The following is a 15,377-nucleotide window of genomic DNA, read 5'->3' as shown; positions in this document are numbered from 1 at the left end:
GTAGTATACTTCTGACTCATCATTTCTGAAGTTTGCATGTCAAGTGTTTGTGAAAAAGCTTCTTGGTTGTAGGTGCACATTCTTCATTTTGAAATTCATATATATTCATTGGAAAGATCAAAATAAATCATTTATGCATTGAGTCTATAGTTTAAAAATTATAGAAATTGTTTGCAAGCCTTTCTTGTGCCTTGGTGTCAATAACACGCAGTTATATCAGACTGATAACTCATACCAGCAAGCTAGAAGATTGTATGAGAATTATTTGACAATATTCCTTGAGCCAAAAAAGGCAAATTTTTACATCAGATTGGTCAAGGGATATTACAATTTTCAAAAAATAGACAACCCCTACAAATTTTTACTCAAAATTCGTAGTTTTCTTCTCTAAGACATGTTTTACGAGGTTTAAAACTCATATTTGTTAATGTCAAATCGTTAGAGGGTGTGTTTGTCATCTTTGGCCAAGTTTTTTTGGCTTTTGTTTTCGTTTTCTTAGCTTTTTGTTCAAAATTGGGTTTTGAGTTCCTCTTTGCAAGTAGTTTTTTATTCGAATTGCAAGTCATTTGTCTTTACTTGCAATCGGGTCTTAGAAACCCGATTACAAGTTGCCTTTACTTGCAATCGGGTCTTAGAAACCCAATTACAAGTTGTCTATGAAGCAAAGAACAGTGGCCAAGTCAAGTCCTATCTAGAATCAAGGATGAGAGTCCTAGTCTCACCATTGGGAATATTTTCTTTCCTTTACTAAATGTGGAGATCAATGCCACGGTAAGAGAGGACCTGACAAGTGAAGGAGTAATGTAGTAGAGGAATGCATTGTTACAATGCATTATGGCAGTGATAAATGTCAAAGTGAAAGACATTGACAAAAGCAATGCTATGAGGTAAAAAGCAATGGCTTTCACTATCACAGTGGCCAATAAAGAATGTTTATTATCTTCAAGTTTAGTGATTGATCTTTATAAGGTTGTGTTGACGTGTATTTTGTACACTATCAAACACAAAATAAAATACCTAAGGGTACCTTATCCTCTCTTGAATAAAGCCTCTGAATGCTGAAGATATCGCGAAAAGGATCAATCAGGGTGACTTCAAGGTTCTTTATTGTAGGATCTCTACGTGTGGATAAGCTCTCTGTGGTATGATGTGATTTGCTGGAATCACAAGGGGACTTACACTTGATGACTGAACTTCTGATTTGCTTTGAATATTGCTGGAACACAAGATTTTACTGCCTTAGATTTGAAAAAAAAAGAAAAAAAGATGAGGGTGAGGAAAGGATCTAATCCTAACACAAAGAATGTAAGAGCAATGAATGATCTTTGATGAAATTCTAACTAAGTCTTGTTTTGACATCATAGGACCATCTCCACAAGGTTAGTGCGATCTTCGAAGGAAAGCTTTATGATGTTCAAATCATCACTGCAGGCATAGACACCATCAGGTTGACGCATATCAATGAAGAAGCGACAATTGAAGTTAAGCTTAAGCTGAATGATTCCAGTTGACTACGCAAGGCAAGTCTGCAATCAACAAACTGCTAGTAGTATGGATATACGAATTCCACCATCAATCAAGCACATTTCTTCCACTCATCTAATAACACGAAATCAAATATGAGAAGTATAGAGACCATGCAAATTGTCGAATCGACCCATAAATTTCACCATTTCTTCAATGAAGTTACAAGTCTTTTACAACAACATCTTGGCAACAATCTTTGCCTTCTCTCTCTACTCTACTCTAATTGCTATTCTAATCACCTTCTAACTACTCTCTATTCACTAACTCCTTTCTATTCTCTTCTATTTAATGCCTTTACAAATGAAATGCCAGGGCTTATATAGTGCCCTCAATACAATTCGATGGCTTAGATCAGTTTGAGATCAATGGCCAAGATTCAATAATGAAAACCCTAATTAGGGTTTGTTACAACCATTACATAACATTTAATGCTTGACCAATGAAATAATTGTATTAATTGGACACATGTTTTCTCTGGAAAAATCGACCAATGGATAGCTGGGGTAGGTACATAGAAGTTTGTGCCACCTCCCATGAGTTGGGTACATTGAATCTGGACATTGTTGAGGTGGATCAATCCGACTGGAGGAGTGATGACTGGATGCCACCTCATTCGACACTTGGTTGATACTCAATTTAGTAACGTTGAGAAGTTAGCCTTAATTAATTCTTCTGGAACTATCTGCTTCTTCAACGAACTCTTTGCTCTGACTTCTTGTGTCCTTGATTTGCAGGATGATGATGTACCTCGCCTTGGAATGCTGGATTGGAAGAGGTAGCCCTTGTTTATGTTTGATCGAAGAAGGCTGTCCTTGTCGATGCTAGACTGGAGGAAGTCGCCCTTATCCTTGCTTGATCTTCTTGGAGGAGACCGTCCTTGATCTGGGTTGATTTTACAACTCCGGGATCTCCATTTGATGCCTACACAAAATATTAAAGTTAGTTTTTTGAGCATCAAACCTTAAAGGATGAAATTTAAGACCTTTCAAAGGTAAAACTTAAGATATTAATTTGAAAAAAGTCGTGATAAATCAAAAACTATACATTTTCAAATTAATCATGAATGGAATTTGGATCTTCAAGACTTAGACTTTACAAAATTGCAATGGGATCACAATAAGTCTTGAATAAAAACTTCAAAAATGATTCTTCATACCTCCTCCTTTGAGTGCTTAACTACAAAACCTTGGCAAAAGATGAAAGAAAACCGGATTTTGATGGACAAGCTTAGACTATAGTCCTCCCTTGGATGAATTACGCCTCCTCTAGCTTGGAAAAGAATAAACTCCACTAGCCTCTTCAAGATCTGGAAATTCGCCTTCAAATGTCTTCAAAAAATCTGGAAATTATCCTCCAAACTAGCAAGAAAATCGCCTCTCCAATTTGCCCTCCAAATTCGCACTTGAAGCAATGAGTGAATGACTTGAACTGTGAAAAACACCTCCAATATATAGAGCGCTCACCTTCCACTTACCCATGAGGCCGACCTAGCAAATAAAAGGTGAAATAATAAATAAAATTGCAAAAAGGAGAGGCCGACTTGATAAATAAAGACAAAACAATGCCTTGTGCGCTCAACTTGTAAATTTTAATTTCACAAAAATTAATTTTAAATGCCTTCATAATAAAAATTCGATTTTCTAAGGCTCAAAATTAATTTATTAAATGCCAATTTAATTTAATTTTTCCAAATATTTCGAAGTTAGCAATTTGGCATCTAATGCAATTTTGGAGGATATTAGCGCTCAAATATGGTAAAAGTGAAGAATGCCATTCACTTTGCCCTGGACCCTTGGAGAGGGACAGGAGCGCTTTTCTCAATCTAGGCCTTGCATTCCTCATTTTCACGTTCAAAACTTCATCTAGGCATCTAAAATGGCACTTTAAATTGGAGTCTTGAGTTTAATTCACTTGATTTTAAGAAAGGAAGTGACTTAGGACATTTTCGCCCTAGACCCTGGGTGAGGGACAGGAGCGCCTTTTCACTTTTGTCCTCAATCCTTCATCTTTTAATTGCCAATTCTCGTTGTGGAGTAAGCAATGATCTCCTTCACTTGTTCCATGCATGCCTAACTCGTTTTTGCAAGGCAAAATGAGTGTTCCAAGGATTTTCGCCCTGGTCCCTTGGAGAGGGACAGGAGCACTTTTTGTATTTTAGGCTAGGATTCTCAAATTTTGAAGTCAAATCTTTGTTCACCATGCTTTAGAAGATCCTTCCTATCTCGCACAATCTTGCCTTAACATAATCTCGGAGGGAAATTGTTGATTTTGTAAAAATCGCCCTGGTCCTTCAGTGAGGGACAGGAGCACTTTTGAGTCCATTGCACAAATTCTTGATCACATCAACTTCAAATTACCCTCAAGGCGTAGAATATCATTCCCCACTCCCTCTTGAGCCTTGGAAACAAAAATATCATTTCAAAATGCAAGGCAAATGGGCATATTTGGAAATTTCGCCTTGGTCCCTTGGAGAGGGACAGGAGCACTTTTGCCAATTGTCATCAAAATTTGCAAATTCTGCATCCCAATTCCACCTCGAAGTATTTTAAACCTCATTTCAAACTTATGTCAAGGCTTAGATTTGTCCAAACTTGAAGAGAAAGGATGGATATTAGGTTTTTCGCCTTGGTCCCTTGGAGAGGGACGGGAGCACTTTTTCACTTTTCAAGCTTATCCGTCCTTTGCTAGGCTTCCAAATTATCTTCAACGGGCTAATCATGTCCTCTTCCATTCATTTCAATCACAAACTTGCCTTGTCTTTTGCAAGAAATTTGCACTTTTTAGAAAATCGCTCTGGACCCTTGGAGAGGGACAGGAGCACTTTTTACATCTTGGTGTATTTCTTTGTTCTTTAAACCCCTCAATTGCGTCTAAGGCATAAAACATCATTCGTCCTTCCCATCCAAGTCAAGTTTTGCCATAAAATATCAAACAAAGAGGAGAAACTTGAAAAAACGCCATGGTCCTTCAGTGAGGGACAAGAGCACCTATTGTCACTTGGGTTGATTTCCTCCTTTGTGGACCACTTAAATTATATTCAATGGATAAATCATGTTTTCTTTGGTCTCTTCAAATCATAAAATCACTTTAATCTTGCAAAGATAATGCAAATTTGAGAATCAAGCTCCGGTCCTTGAGTGAGGGACAGGAGCGCTTTTTGCTTTCTAGGCCAAAATGTCTCACTTTTCATCTCGAAATTCCTTTGCTAGGGAAGATATCATCTTACTTCATGCCATGAATAAGAGTTCAAGTCCAAGAAAGGTCTAAAATTGTGCACATAAAGAAAATCGCTCTGGTCCCTTGGAGAGGGACAGGAGCGCTTTTACCTTTCTAGACAAAAACTCCGTCATTTCATTGTTTTTAATCAAGTCTGGATGCTTTATCATGTTCATTTCGTCCTCCACCATGCCTTTGATGTTTCAATTTGACCAAACAAGGCCAGGAATGACTCCAATAAGCCTTTTCGCCCTGGTCCCTTGGTGAGGGACAGGAGCGCTTTGCCTTGGACCCTTGGAGAGGGACAGGAGCGCTTTTCACTCTGGATCCTCAGTGAAGGACAGGAGCGAAATTTGACTTTCTGAACTCTCTATCAGGATAATTTTTATGGAATATAACATTTAAGTATAAGTGAAATGTCACTTATACTTTAAGTTATATTCCATATATACTTTCAGGATGTTTGAGAGTGGTTTCAGACCTCCAGGAGCTATATTGCAAAATCTAGTTTTTTGAGGTTTTTCAGTTTCCAGACTTACTCAAATTTCAGGATCAGGACATTCCAGACTTAGCCAAATTTCAGGATCAGGACTTTCCTCAAGCAGGACTTGCTATCCTATTGATCTCCTGGGCGACACTCAAAATGCAAAGGCTAACGGACAAAACCCTAAAAGACCTAAAAACAAACCCTAAAAAGCAAAAAAGCAGGGGTCCCCATTTGCAATGGGGCGATGTGTGAAAACGTCACAACAGGTTGTTGTCATTACCATTCATGGTCAAATGATGCAAGTTGATGTTCCTGGACAAATACCCTCACCGTTCTTGAATACTCCAAGTGCCAATAGCATGAAGACCTCTTAGACAGAGGATGATGTAAATAGAGTCGTGTCTCAGACACTTAGATTAGTTTCGATTATGCATTTGTAATTTCCCTTTGACAAATTACATGTAATATCAAAACTTGTAATTGCAAGTAGTCACATTACTTGTATTCTTGTAATTTGTAATTACATATAAACAAATTATAAGTTGAAAGACAATAGGACTGTAATTTGGAATAAGTCATAGTTAGTTGTGGAATAAGTCTTAGTTAGTTAGACCTCTTCCACTTTTTGCTCTTAGCTCCTCTCCTATATATATTGGAGAGTGCTTTATGTAATATGAATCTTTTTGGCAAGCAAGAAATCTCTGCAAAAAATTATAGCAATAAAAACTTTTTTTTTTACTTGTAAATCTGACTCTCAAGCAATATAAAGAGAACATTTGAGTTTTCAGACTTTGTGTTGATATTTCGTTCATATAATCATTGTATTCTTATGTTACAGTGATATATTTTTCTGCATATACTTGAGATTCAAGTAAGGTTGTTGGAAAGAGCTTTAATCCAATTTCTTGTAGACCTGTGCCTCAAATATTGAGGGTTGAATTAGCATAGTTGAGTGTTAGGATAGGAAGAAGCTACAAGACTTTGTGCTTGTGATTGTTCTTGTTCAATAGCAGTCTAGAAGTTCATTATATTGATAGACTTTGAGCTGTTGTATGTTGTACGTTGTTACTATAATAATCATTTTGGAAGGTTGATAGGACAATAGAAGAGTGAAGACTTTGAGCTTTGTTTCTACATTCCTGTCTCGGGGAACCGACGAAAGACTTTGTGCTTTTATGGAAACTTTGCTTCCTATTGTATAAGCATTTTGTAATTGTTGAAATTTCCCGAAAGTTTCTGATTTGTTACTCTAAGTTGTAATTTCTTTTCTGAAAGAAGAGAAAAGAATATAACCTTTCTAAAAAAGAGAAAAGGATGTTGTCCCCCCCAAGTTAGATTAGTATTTATAGGTTATAATTAATTTGTAATAGTAAGAAAGGGGGAGCCTTCCCTTAGAATTAGGAGAGTTTTTAACTCACACGTTGTGGCTGAAACCATAATTTTGCACGTCTTCCCAGGTGTACAAAATTTTCAACCAACACACCTCTTCAAGTTGTTGAAATGGCCTTCTTCATCATTACTCAATCATTACGTGCACTGCCCTTGCACTCCTGTATTTGCTGATGAATCTCTCCTTTAATGTTCATCTTCTGTCCTGATGTTGCTTGCAGCCTGTGGTGGACAAATTGTTGCACTTCACCAAGAGGTCATGGATTTCTTCAAGTCATGGATGATCTCTTGCTTCCTCAAGATGGTGGTCTTTAGCGCTTTATCACTTCAAGCACTCATTGCCATATTGCTGATTTAGCTAAGGCATAGATAAAGTTGATTTCTAGCCTCAAAGTCAGTGACCAACAAGGTTGTGGATTTGAGCAACTTAAGGATAAGAGTCTCCTAGGTCGTGGATTTGAGCAACTCAAGGATAAAAGTCGAGCAACTCAAGGATAAAAGTCTCCTAGGTTGTGGATTTCAGCAACTCAAGGATAAAAGCCTCCTAGGTTGTGGATTTCAGCAACTCAACGATAAAAGTCTCCTAGGTTGTAGATTTGAGCAACTCAAGGATACACATTTGTCACTTATCTTCTAGGTAATGGATTTAAGCAACTCAAGGATAAAAGTCTCCTAGGTCATGGATTTAGGCAACTCAAGGATAAAAGTCTCCTAGGTCATAGATTTTGGAGACCCAAGGATAAACTTTATCACTCACCTTCTAGGTCATAAATTTGAGCAACTCAAGGATAAAAGTCATCTAGGTTGTGGATTCGAGCAACTCAAGGATAAAAGACTCCTAGGTCGTGGAATTGGAGACCCAAGGAGAAACTTTATCACCTCAACTTCAAGTTTATTTCGTCATTCCTTACTTCATTGTTTGTCTAAGTTGATCATTTCAGTGCCTTTGCTTGCAAACTTGGAGGATTTGAGGGGGTAAAATCACTCATTGTTTCTTCCATTTAACCTCATCATCAAGATTTTGGTCAGTCAAGGATAACTCATTTCTACCTCGATTTCACCAAGTGTGGAGTGACTTGCTCATAGGGTTGACTTGGTGTTGTCTTTCCTTTCATCATCACCTAGACCTTGAGTGATCCTCATCAAGCATTTCACCTCAGTTGATCATTACTTCTTGATCATTCCTCACTTCTATGCTCTTACCTAAGGATGTCCACTTGCTCACTTGATTGTTCATCACACCTAAGACTCACTCTGACTTGGCCTCGAGGTTGCATTGTGAAGCATCACCCAATGACTACCTTGACTCTTGCATATCACTTGTGTCTCACCTATCATATGAGCACTTAGAGCTGAGAAGACTCCAAAACTAGTCTAGAGGGGAACTTGATTGCTGCTAGACTGCTCGACTTGATCACATCCTGACAACAAAGTTATTGCATCCCCTCACGAGCAAGAGGTTAAAGGCTCGAACTATTGCCAAGCTAGACAAACTAAGCAAAAGAACTAACCTATGAGCCAAAAAATGGGGGTCCCCATTTGCAATGGGCCGATGTGTGAAAACGTCACAACACTAGGCCTCACTAGTATGCATTTTATCTTGTTGCCTGCATATGTATAGGTCAGCAAATGACTCTAATTGAGCATTGTCAACAACTCTGAGCAATTTCTTAAATCTCCAGTGCAAATCCCACAGCAGAAGGTGAGAAAAATAAGGAAACAACGGATTCCGACATCATTCCCGGAGCTGACTAAATTCTTTCCATCATTGTTTTGTCTCCAATCATGATTCCTAGGCGTTTGCTATCCAAATTTCAATGTTATGTTTGTCTTGATGAAGTTTTAGGAGAAATTTGCTGCTGTATGGACCTTTTGTTACTGCGTTGAATTTCTACTGTTGCCTTTGATTTCTACTATTTCCTTGAACGAAGCACAGTTCGCCATTGGTTAAGACGCTGACTACAGGTAGAGTAGGCAATTTGCTGCTGATTTATAAGGCATGTTGCTTTTACTCACTTTCCAATGGTTGTTATTCATTTAAAGTAGTAAAAGTTAACTCTGTACTTTTGGACCTTTGGAATTACTGCTACTATTTAGAGTTATCGTTGTTTCTGAGTTAGATGCTAAAAAGATTTTTGTCAAATAGTGGCAAGAATCATAACAAACTAGTAGGCTAGTAAGTGGTGATCAATGATGTATACACCAGGCCACAATAGATGCAGTGAATAGTGGTGTTATTGCCAATATATTTGATTGGTATATTTGTAGTCTAAGTCACCAGGTTCGGCCGAATAACAACCTTGAAGTTCGAAATTCGCCAAACTTGAAACATTCTGCAAAAAACCTAAATAATTCGATTAAATTCGAATTAAAGTTTAGGGTTGCCCAAAAAGGTTTTTTTCGCTGTTTCGTCACAGTTTTAATAAATAGGGCGGCCACGGGAGTTGAGGTCTCAGGTTGCCGACCGCCACGGGAGTTGCAGTCACGACCACGGGAGTCGCCATTGCCCACGGTTGCTAGTGCTACTAGTCCGCCACGCCCACGGGAGTCGCCATTGCCCGCGAGAGTCGCCATTGCCCGCGAGAGTCGCCATTGCCCAGTTCGCCAGGGAGTCGCCGTTGCCCAGTCCGCCCGGCGCCCACGGGAGTTGCAGTCCGCTCGGCGCCCACGGGAGTTGCAGTCCACCCAATCTGCCACGACGCCAGCCCGCCACGTCTGCTACCAGTCCGCCACGGTTGCTACTTGCTACCCACCGGCCACCATTGCGTGACCTGCACAGGTAGGCCACCAGTTTTTTTTAAAATTTTTTTTAGGTTTAATAATTATAAGTTTATTTATAAATTATAATGTTTATATTTTATAATGTTGTTTAATATTAATATTATATAATTTATAATTTAATATTAATAGTTTTTTATTATATTGTTTAATATTATATATTTTTAAGAGGTCATTTTAAATTTTTTTTAAAACTTAAAACTTAAGTATTTCTATTTTGAAAGGTTGAAATAAATGTAGTGTGTTTTTTTAATTTTTCTTTCCAAACATGCAGATTTTCATTTAATGGCTCCTCCCAAATCAACTTCCGAGGCATGGAAGCATGTGACCCGAAATGGAACTCACATCAAATGTAACCTATGTCAGGGAACTATAATTGGAACTTTAACAAGGCTTAGGGACCACTTCCTTGCTAATACAGGGGATCCAGGTGGAGGTGTTCAAGCATGCATAGGTGCGACTCCAGAATTTAAAGCTATTCTAGAGAAAGAGTTGGCTGCTTCAACGGTAGGAAAAATGAAGAAGGCACAAAAGAAATAGAGAATTGAAGGAGATATATCTAGATTCACATCTGTCATGTCTTCCTCTTCTGTGCAATCCAAACTGGTGAGTCAGAGTGTATCAAAACAAAGAGGAACACTGAACAACTTTTGGAAACCAGTAGAGAAACAACAGGTGGATGATGCAATTGCTGATTTGTTTTCCACAAGTGCTATTCCATTCAATGTTGCGAGAAATCCTCATTTCCGTAATGCAGTTCAGAAAATTGCAGAGTTTGGCTAAGGGTACACACCCCCAGGTTCATAGGCTATCAGGACAACTTTTTTGCAGAGGTCAAAAGATAGAGTGATTGAAAAATTAGCTGATGTCAAAGCCACTTGGAAGGAAACAGGTTGTACTATATTGAGTGATGGATGGTCAGATATGTGTCAAAGGCCATTGATTAATGTTTTGGTGTCTTGTCTTGAAGGTGTTGTGTTTTTGAAAGTCATTGACACCATGAACCACAAGAAAACTTCAGAGTATATTTTTCAAATATTAGAGGAAGCCATTCTTGAAGTAGGGGTGGAAAATGTGGTTCAAGTGGTAACTGATAGTGTAGCAAATTGTGTGGGAGCTGGGAGGCTGATTGTAGAGAAGTACCCACAGATATATTGGAGCCCATGTGCAACCCGTTGTCTCGATTTGTTGCTTCATGACTTGGCTAAATTCCCATGGGTAAATGAAGCTATTCATAGAGGGAGAGAAATTGCAAATTTCATACGGAATCATCGTCTCACATTGAGTATTTATAGGCAGCATGCATCAAAGGAATTGTTGAGGCCTTGTGAAACAAGATTTGCTTCATATTATATCACTTTGAAAAGAGTGTTTGAAGAAAAAACAGCTTTGAGATCTGTTATTTGTTCCAATTAGTGGGAAAGTTCAATGCTTTCTAAAGGTCCTAAGGGGAAGAACATAGAGCAAATCATCCTAAACAACAATTTCTGGGAAAGTGCAGCAAAAGTTTTGCTTGTATGTGAACCAATTGTTGATGTGCTTCGTATGGTTGATGGTGACACTCCTTGCCTTGGCATGCTTTATGAAAGCATGGACCGGTGTAAGGAATCTATTCAAAAAGCACTAAATAATGAATAAGCAAAATATATGCAGATATGGGAGACAGTTGATTGCAGATGGAAAATGATGCACACACCTTTACATGCAGCAGCTTGCTTTTTGGAGCCTAAGTTGTTTTCTATTGATAGAAGGGGTGATAATGAAATCATGGCAGGGCTTTACCAAGCCATTAGCAGGTATGTACCAGATCTAGAAATTGTAGCACTAATCAGAGATCAAAGTTGGCAATACAAGAGAGGAGAAGGGATGTTTGGAGGGGCAGAAGCCAAATATGACTCGCCACGTATGCCTGGATATAGATGGTGGATCGCTTAAGGATCATCAGCTCCTGAACTGCAAGAGTTTTCTATTCGAATTTTGAGTCAGAGAGCAAGCTCATCAGCTTGTGAGAGGAACTGGAGTTGCTTTGACCACATCCATTCCAAAAAGAGGAACAAATTGCTGACTGGAAAGTTGGGAGATCTTGTCTATGTTTGCAGCAATTTGAAATTGCTGATGAACAAATCAGCAAAGAACACTTCTTTAGAACAAACTCTTGAAGGCATAGCAATGCCAGATGCAGATGAGCCTGACTTTGCAGATGATGAACTGAGTAGTGATACAGATGATGATGATGATTTGGCATCCCAGCCAAGTGCTCTTGATGACTTAGAGTTATTTTAAAGTTTTAAAGTTTTTGACTGTTATTGTAACTTTTTGACAAAAGAACATCTTTGCAATTGTGAAAGCATATGTTTCCTATGGTTTATATTTTATAAATGTGTCATCTTTTTGTAATGATTTCAAATCTATTTATCAATGTTAAACTATTTAGGCAATTTTATAGATATATTACATATATTTATTAAAAATTGTAAAAAATTACATATGGCGAATTTAATTCGAATTTTATACATTTCGAATTTTTCTGCATCAAACTTCATTCGAATTTCAAAGCTGTCGAACTTCGAATTCGAATTCGAACCTGGTGACTTAGTTTGTAGTACTTGTATCAATTATCATGAATTAGATCATGTGGTTTTTGAAATGCTGTGAGCAATGGCGATTGAATTTTTGCATAATTTTGCATCTTATATTACCTTTGGCCCTTTCTGAACCTTTATAAAATTACAAGCTTTACCCGGTCTTTTACCTTCTCAAACCTATCAAACATTAAAAACCTTGTTACCATGATCGTAAAAATAAAATAAACATAATACTTATTTTACCTTCATCACCGTAATCATAACCTTACTTTCCTCATTCCATTTTTGCTGTCCAATTCACTACATAATAATTCTTTTCTCTTTTAAATTAACTTTAGCATAAGGTAGCTTTCCAACTCACTATAATATTTGTTACACATTCCGAGACCTGGTATAAATATTTTTTTACTTTCATGATTAAATTGTGCTCACACACTAATTGCTAAGTTATTGTTTTGGTACCCTGTAGCCCTGGATTTGGGTTCGATTTGCTTTGGGAATGGGCATGGGGTCAATTTGCTGTGATATATTCTAGATTCAGCATTTGTCAGATGAATTCACCCAGTGTTGTGCATGGACATACTTGGGTGAATCCTGGTTGCAAATGCAGAACGCAGAATGTGCCTGCAAAGAATCCATGGGTTTTTTCATAGGAAAGGTAGTAACTGCATTTTCTATTTCAGACTGTCTTTTTCCATTCACGTATTCCAGATGATAAATATGTCAGTTGTCATAGCAGCGATGACTGACAATGGGCATTGACCCTGTTTTTGTGGATTTTGGTTAGAACTCTTCTTGGTGTCCGTCTGAGCAAGCTGCAGCCTCATCAACTGCATCTAATTTTCTTGGGTGCATAAGTTAGAGGGATGACAGTCATGAAAATACTATTGGCAACATTTAGTTTTAAACTTCATTTACCTCTTACTGTGAATTAGAATAGAAATTTAGTTCGTGGTCTCTAATGACCAATGTATATGAACTTTTGGGATCTTATATTTGGAGCTTTCTCTCTACCTGTGCTGATGGTTGAAGACTTTGCATTCTGCGTTGGATATATGTTATGTGATTATCTGAACTTAATTACTGTTTTTAAGGTAAAATATGTATATATTTATGATTTTTATATGTTTTTTGTACAGATGTACCCAAAACCTACCCAGCCCAGTTTTTTTTGGCATACCCATGTACCCAAATCTCTGTACTTGAACCCAAACCAGAAGCTTAGATTAATTGGGCTGGGAATTTACAAGCATCATATCATGTTTGCTAGTACTTTCCCATAATATGAGTGATTATTATATTGGACTTCTCTTGGATAAGTATCTAGTACCAATATATAACAGGAGTTGCCTAGGACTTTCTAATAAAACAATTTACAGACATAGAACAGTTGATTTGAATACTTCAGAAACAACCCAGTTTTTATGGAACACACTTTTTTTGGGGAAAATAAAAGGTCGTACAATCTTTCGAGTCCTGTTGACCTAATTTGGTCATTTGTGGACATTAATATGATGTTTTACTCTTCTTTTTTCCTAAATAACTAAGCTCTAAAGATCTTATATGCTTAGTCTTAGTGACTGCATGTGATGACGAAATTTGGTCTTCGAAGTTTTCTCTTCGCATTTGTCAAGTTGTGTGCCATTTAGTTATATTCCTACTTTATTGCTATATAGTTCCAACCCCCATCTTTGCCTAATTTGATTTGCTTCCGAGTTGGCCTCATTTTGCTCCATTTTCATTAGGTCGTTTGGATTGTAATTATTTTGAATGATGTTAATATGGTAATTGCACTATTCACTTTGAATCCGATATTAAGCAATGTAAAAGTATGGTAACCTGAATATTAATTGTACTTTTATTTGTGCTGGTATGAAAAATGGAACGAATGGTAATTTTTTGTTTGGAAATTCTATTGGATTGTTTATAGCTTGCCCGCTTTGAATTGGCTTCTCCAGTTCTTGAATCACATCCCGTTTGTCAAGAACTGTGTGACTTCTATTCACTACCTTCATTCATAAACCACTAGGCCCATTTAATGAAAAAATTGGAAACAAACTTGGCCGTTTCTATAAGTGAATTCCTTTGAGGGATTTGGTCCACGCAGAAGGATTAGCCTAAGCAGATTGGCTGTTGTATTGTCAGAGGTTACTGTAGTTAGTCTGCTTAGTAATTCTTAGAGAGATTAGCATAATCTATTTCCTGGAATTGGTCAGTCCGGATCTCATCATGGCTTAAATTTGAATCAATAACAACTATAGAAGTGATATCAACTCTAAGATCTTCAGTTTTGCAGGATGAAATTTAATTTCCTGATGCATATATTTGTAGGCCGGATGAAGAGGAGCTGTTTGCAAAATCAGCACAAAATGCATACAAGCAATTTCGAGACAAAGCAGCTTTCTCGAGAGAAATGAGCGTGAGTTATTTGCCATTGTTATAAGCTTATTCTCAAGAGCATTTTTGACTCATGCTTCATCGGTTTGCATTTCTGACAGGTTGAAATGATGGAGGATGTGGCTCAAGGTAGAGTATGGTCAGGCAAAGCTGCAGTAAATCATGGTCTTGTGGATGCAATTGGAGGGTTTTCCAGAGCTGTTGCTATTGCAAAACAAAAGGCCGGTATACCACTTGATAAGAAGGTGAGATGTCCTATGCATTGTGTCTAGAAAAGATGAACAAACCGAGTTCATGATTTTGTTGTTCAGTTTTAACCATTTTATTATCCTTGTTTTGAGGATAATCTTTCTTCTATATCCAGGTTTCTTTGGTGGAGCTGTCTAGAGGTTCGACATCTCTACTTGAATTTATCACTGGGGGTGCACAAGCACTAATGGGTCTTCCATCATCTCTAAGATTGGATGAAAGTATTCAAGAGTTTTTTGAAGATCTTTCTCCATCAGGAGTGCAAGCTAGAATGGAGGGTATTATTTTTCAGGGTCTTGGAGAGCATCAAGATGGGCAGGCGTTCATCAAGCTAATAAAGGATTATCTCAGCTCTTTTTAACTACCAATAACTTGCGTATCGCTATTTTGTATAGAAACACTAATAACGAAATTATTGAAACTAATAAAATTAAACCATTGTGCAGAAAATAATAAAATGTATATTTTTTAGGGTTCACTCTTTCTATATTACATTACATTGGCTTATAAGGCCTTTGTGTGTTCTAACATTATTAAATATTTATTTTAACAAAAGATAACTCTAATTATGCTGAGAGGAGTGGAAAGAAAAACTATTTAGAGTGGGCATTTTTTTTTTAAATATAAGTCTAATGTAAACAAAACAATTCTAGTAAAATAAAATAAAAACTTCACTTTTTAAAATATGTAGTAAATAAAATATTTTAAATTAAAATAAAGTATTTTTTAAGTGAATGGAATAGTATTGT

At 37.3% G+C, this 15,377-nt stretch overlaps 1 protein-coding gene across 1 annotated transcript in view; it reads left to right on the top strand.

The window, feature by feature from the left end:
• LOC131062762 (serine protease SPPA, chloroplastic) overlaps positions 1-15,106 on the top strand; it is a 262,705-nt gene extending 247,599 nt beyond the window's left edge. Inside the window, exons 12-14 of the mRNA XM_057996482.2 lie at positions 14,314-14,401; positions 14,481-14,624; positions 14,744-15,106. Coding sequence (XP_057852465.2) covers positions 14,314-14,401; positions 14,481-14,624; positions 14,744-14,989 — 478 coding nt within the window. The 3' untranslated portion in view covers positions 14,990-15,106. The remainder of the gene's footprint in view (positions 1-14,313; positions 14,402-14,480; positions 14,625-14,743) is intronic.
• Positions 15,107-15,377: the final 271 nt, after the last annotated feature.

The sequence above is a fragment of the Cryptomeria japonica genome, chromosome 9 (genome assembly GCF_030272615.1).
Source record: "Cryptomeria japonica chromosome 9, Sugi_1.0, whole genome shotgun sequence".
Taxonomy (NCBI): Eukaryota; Viridiplantae; Streptophyta; class Pinopsida; order Cupressales; family Cupressaceae; genus Cryptomeria; species Cryptomeria japonica.
The sequence above is the reverse complement of the archived record's forward strand: the minus strand, read 5'-3'. Positions and strand labels throughout refer to the sequence as shown.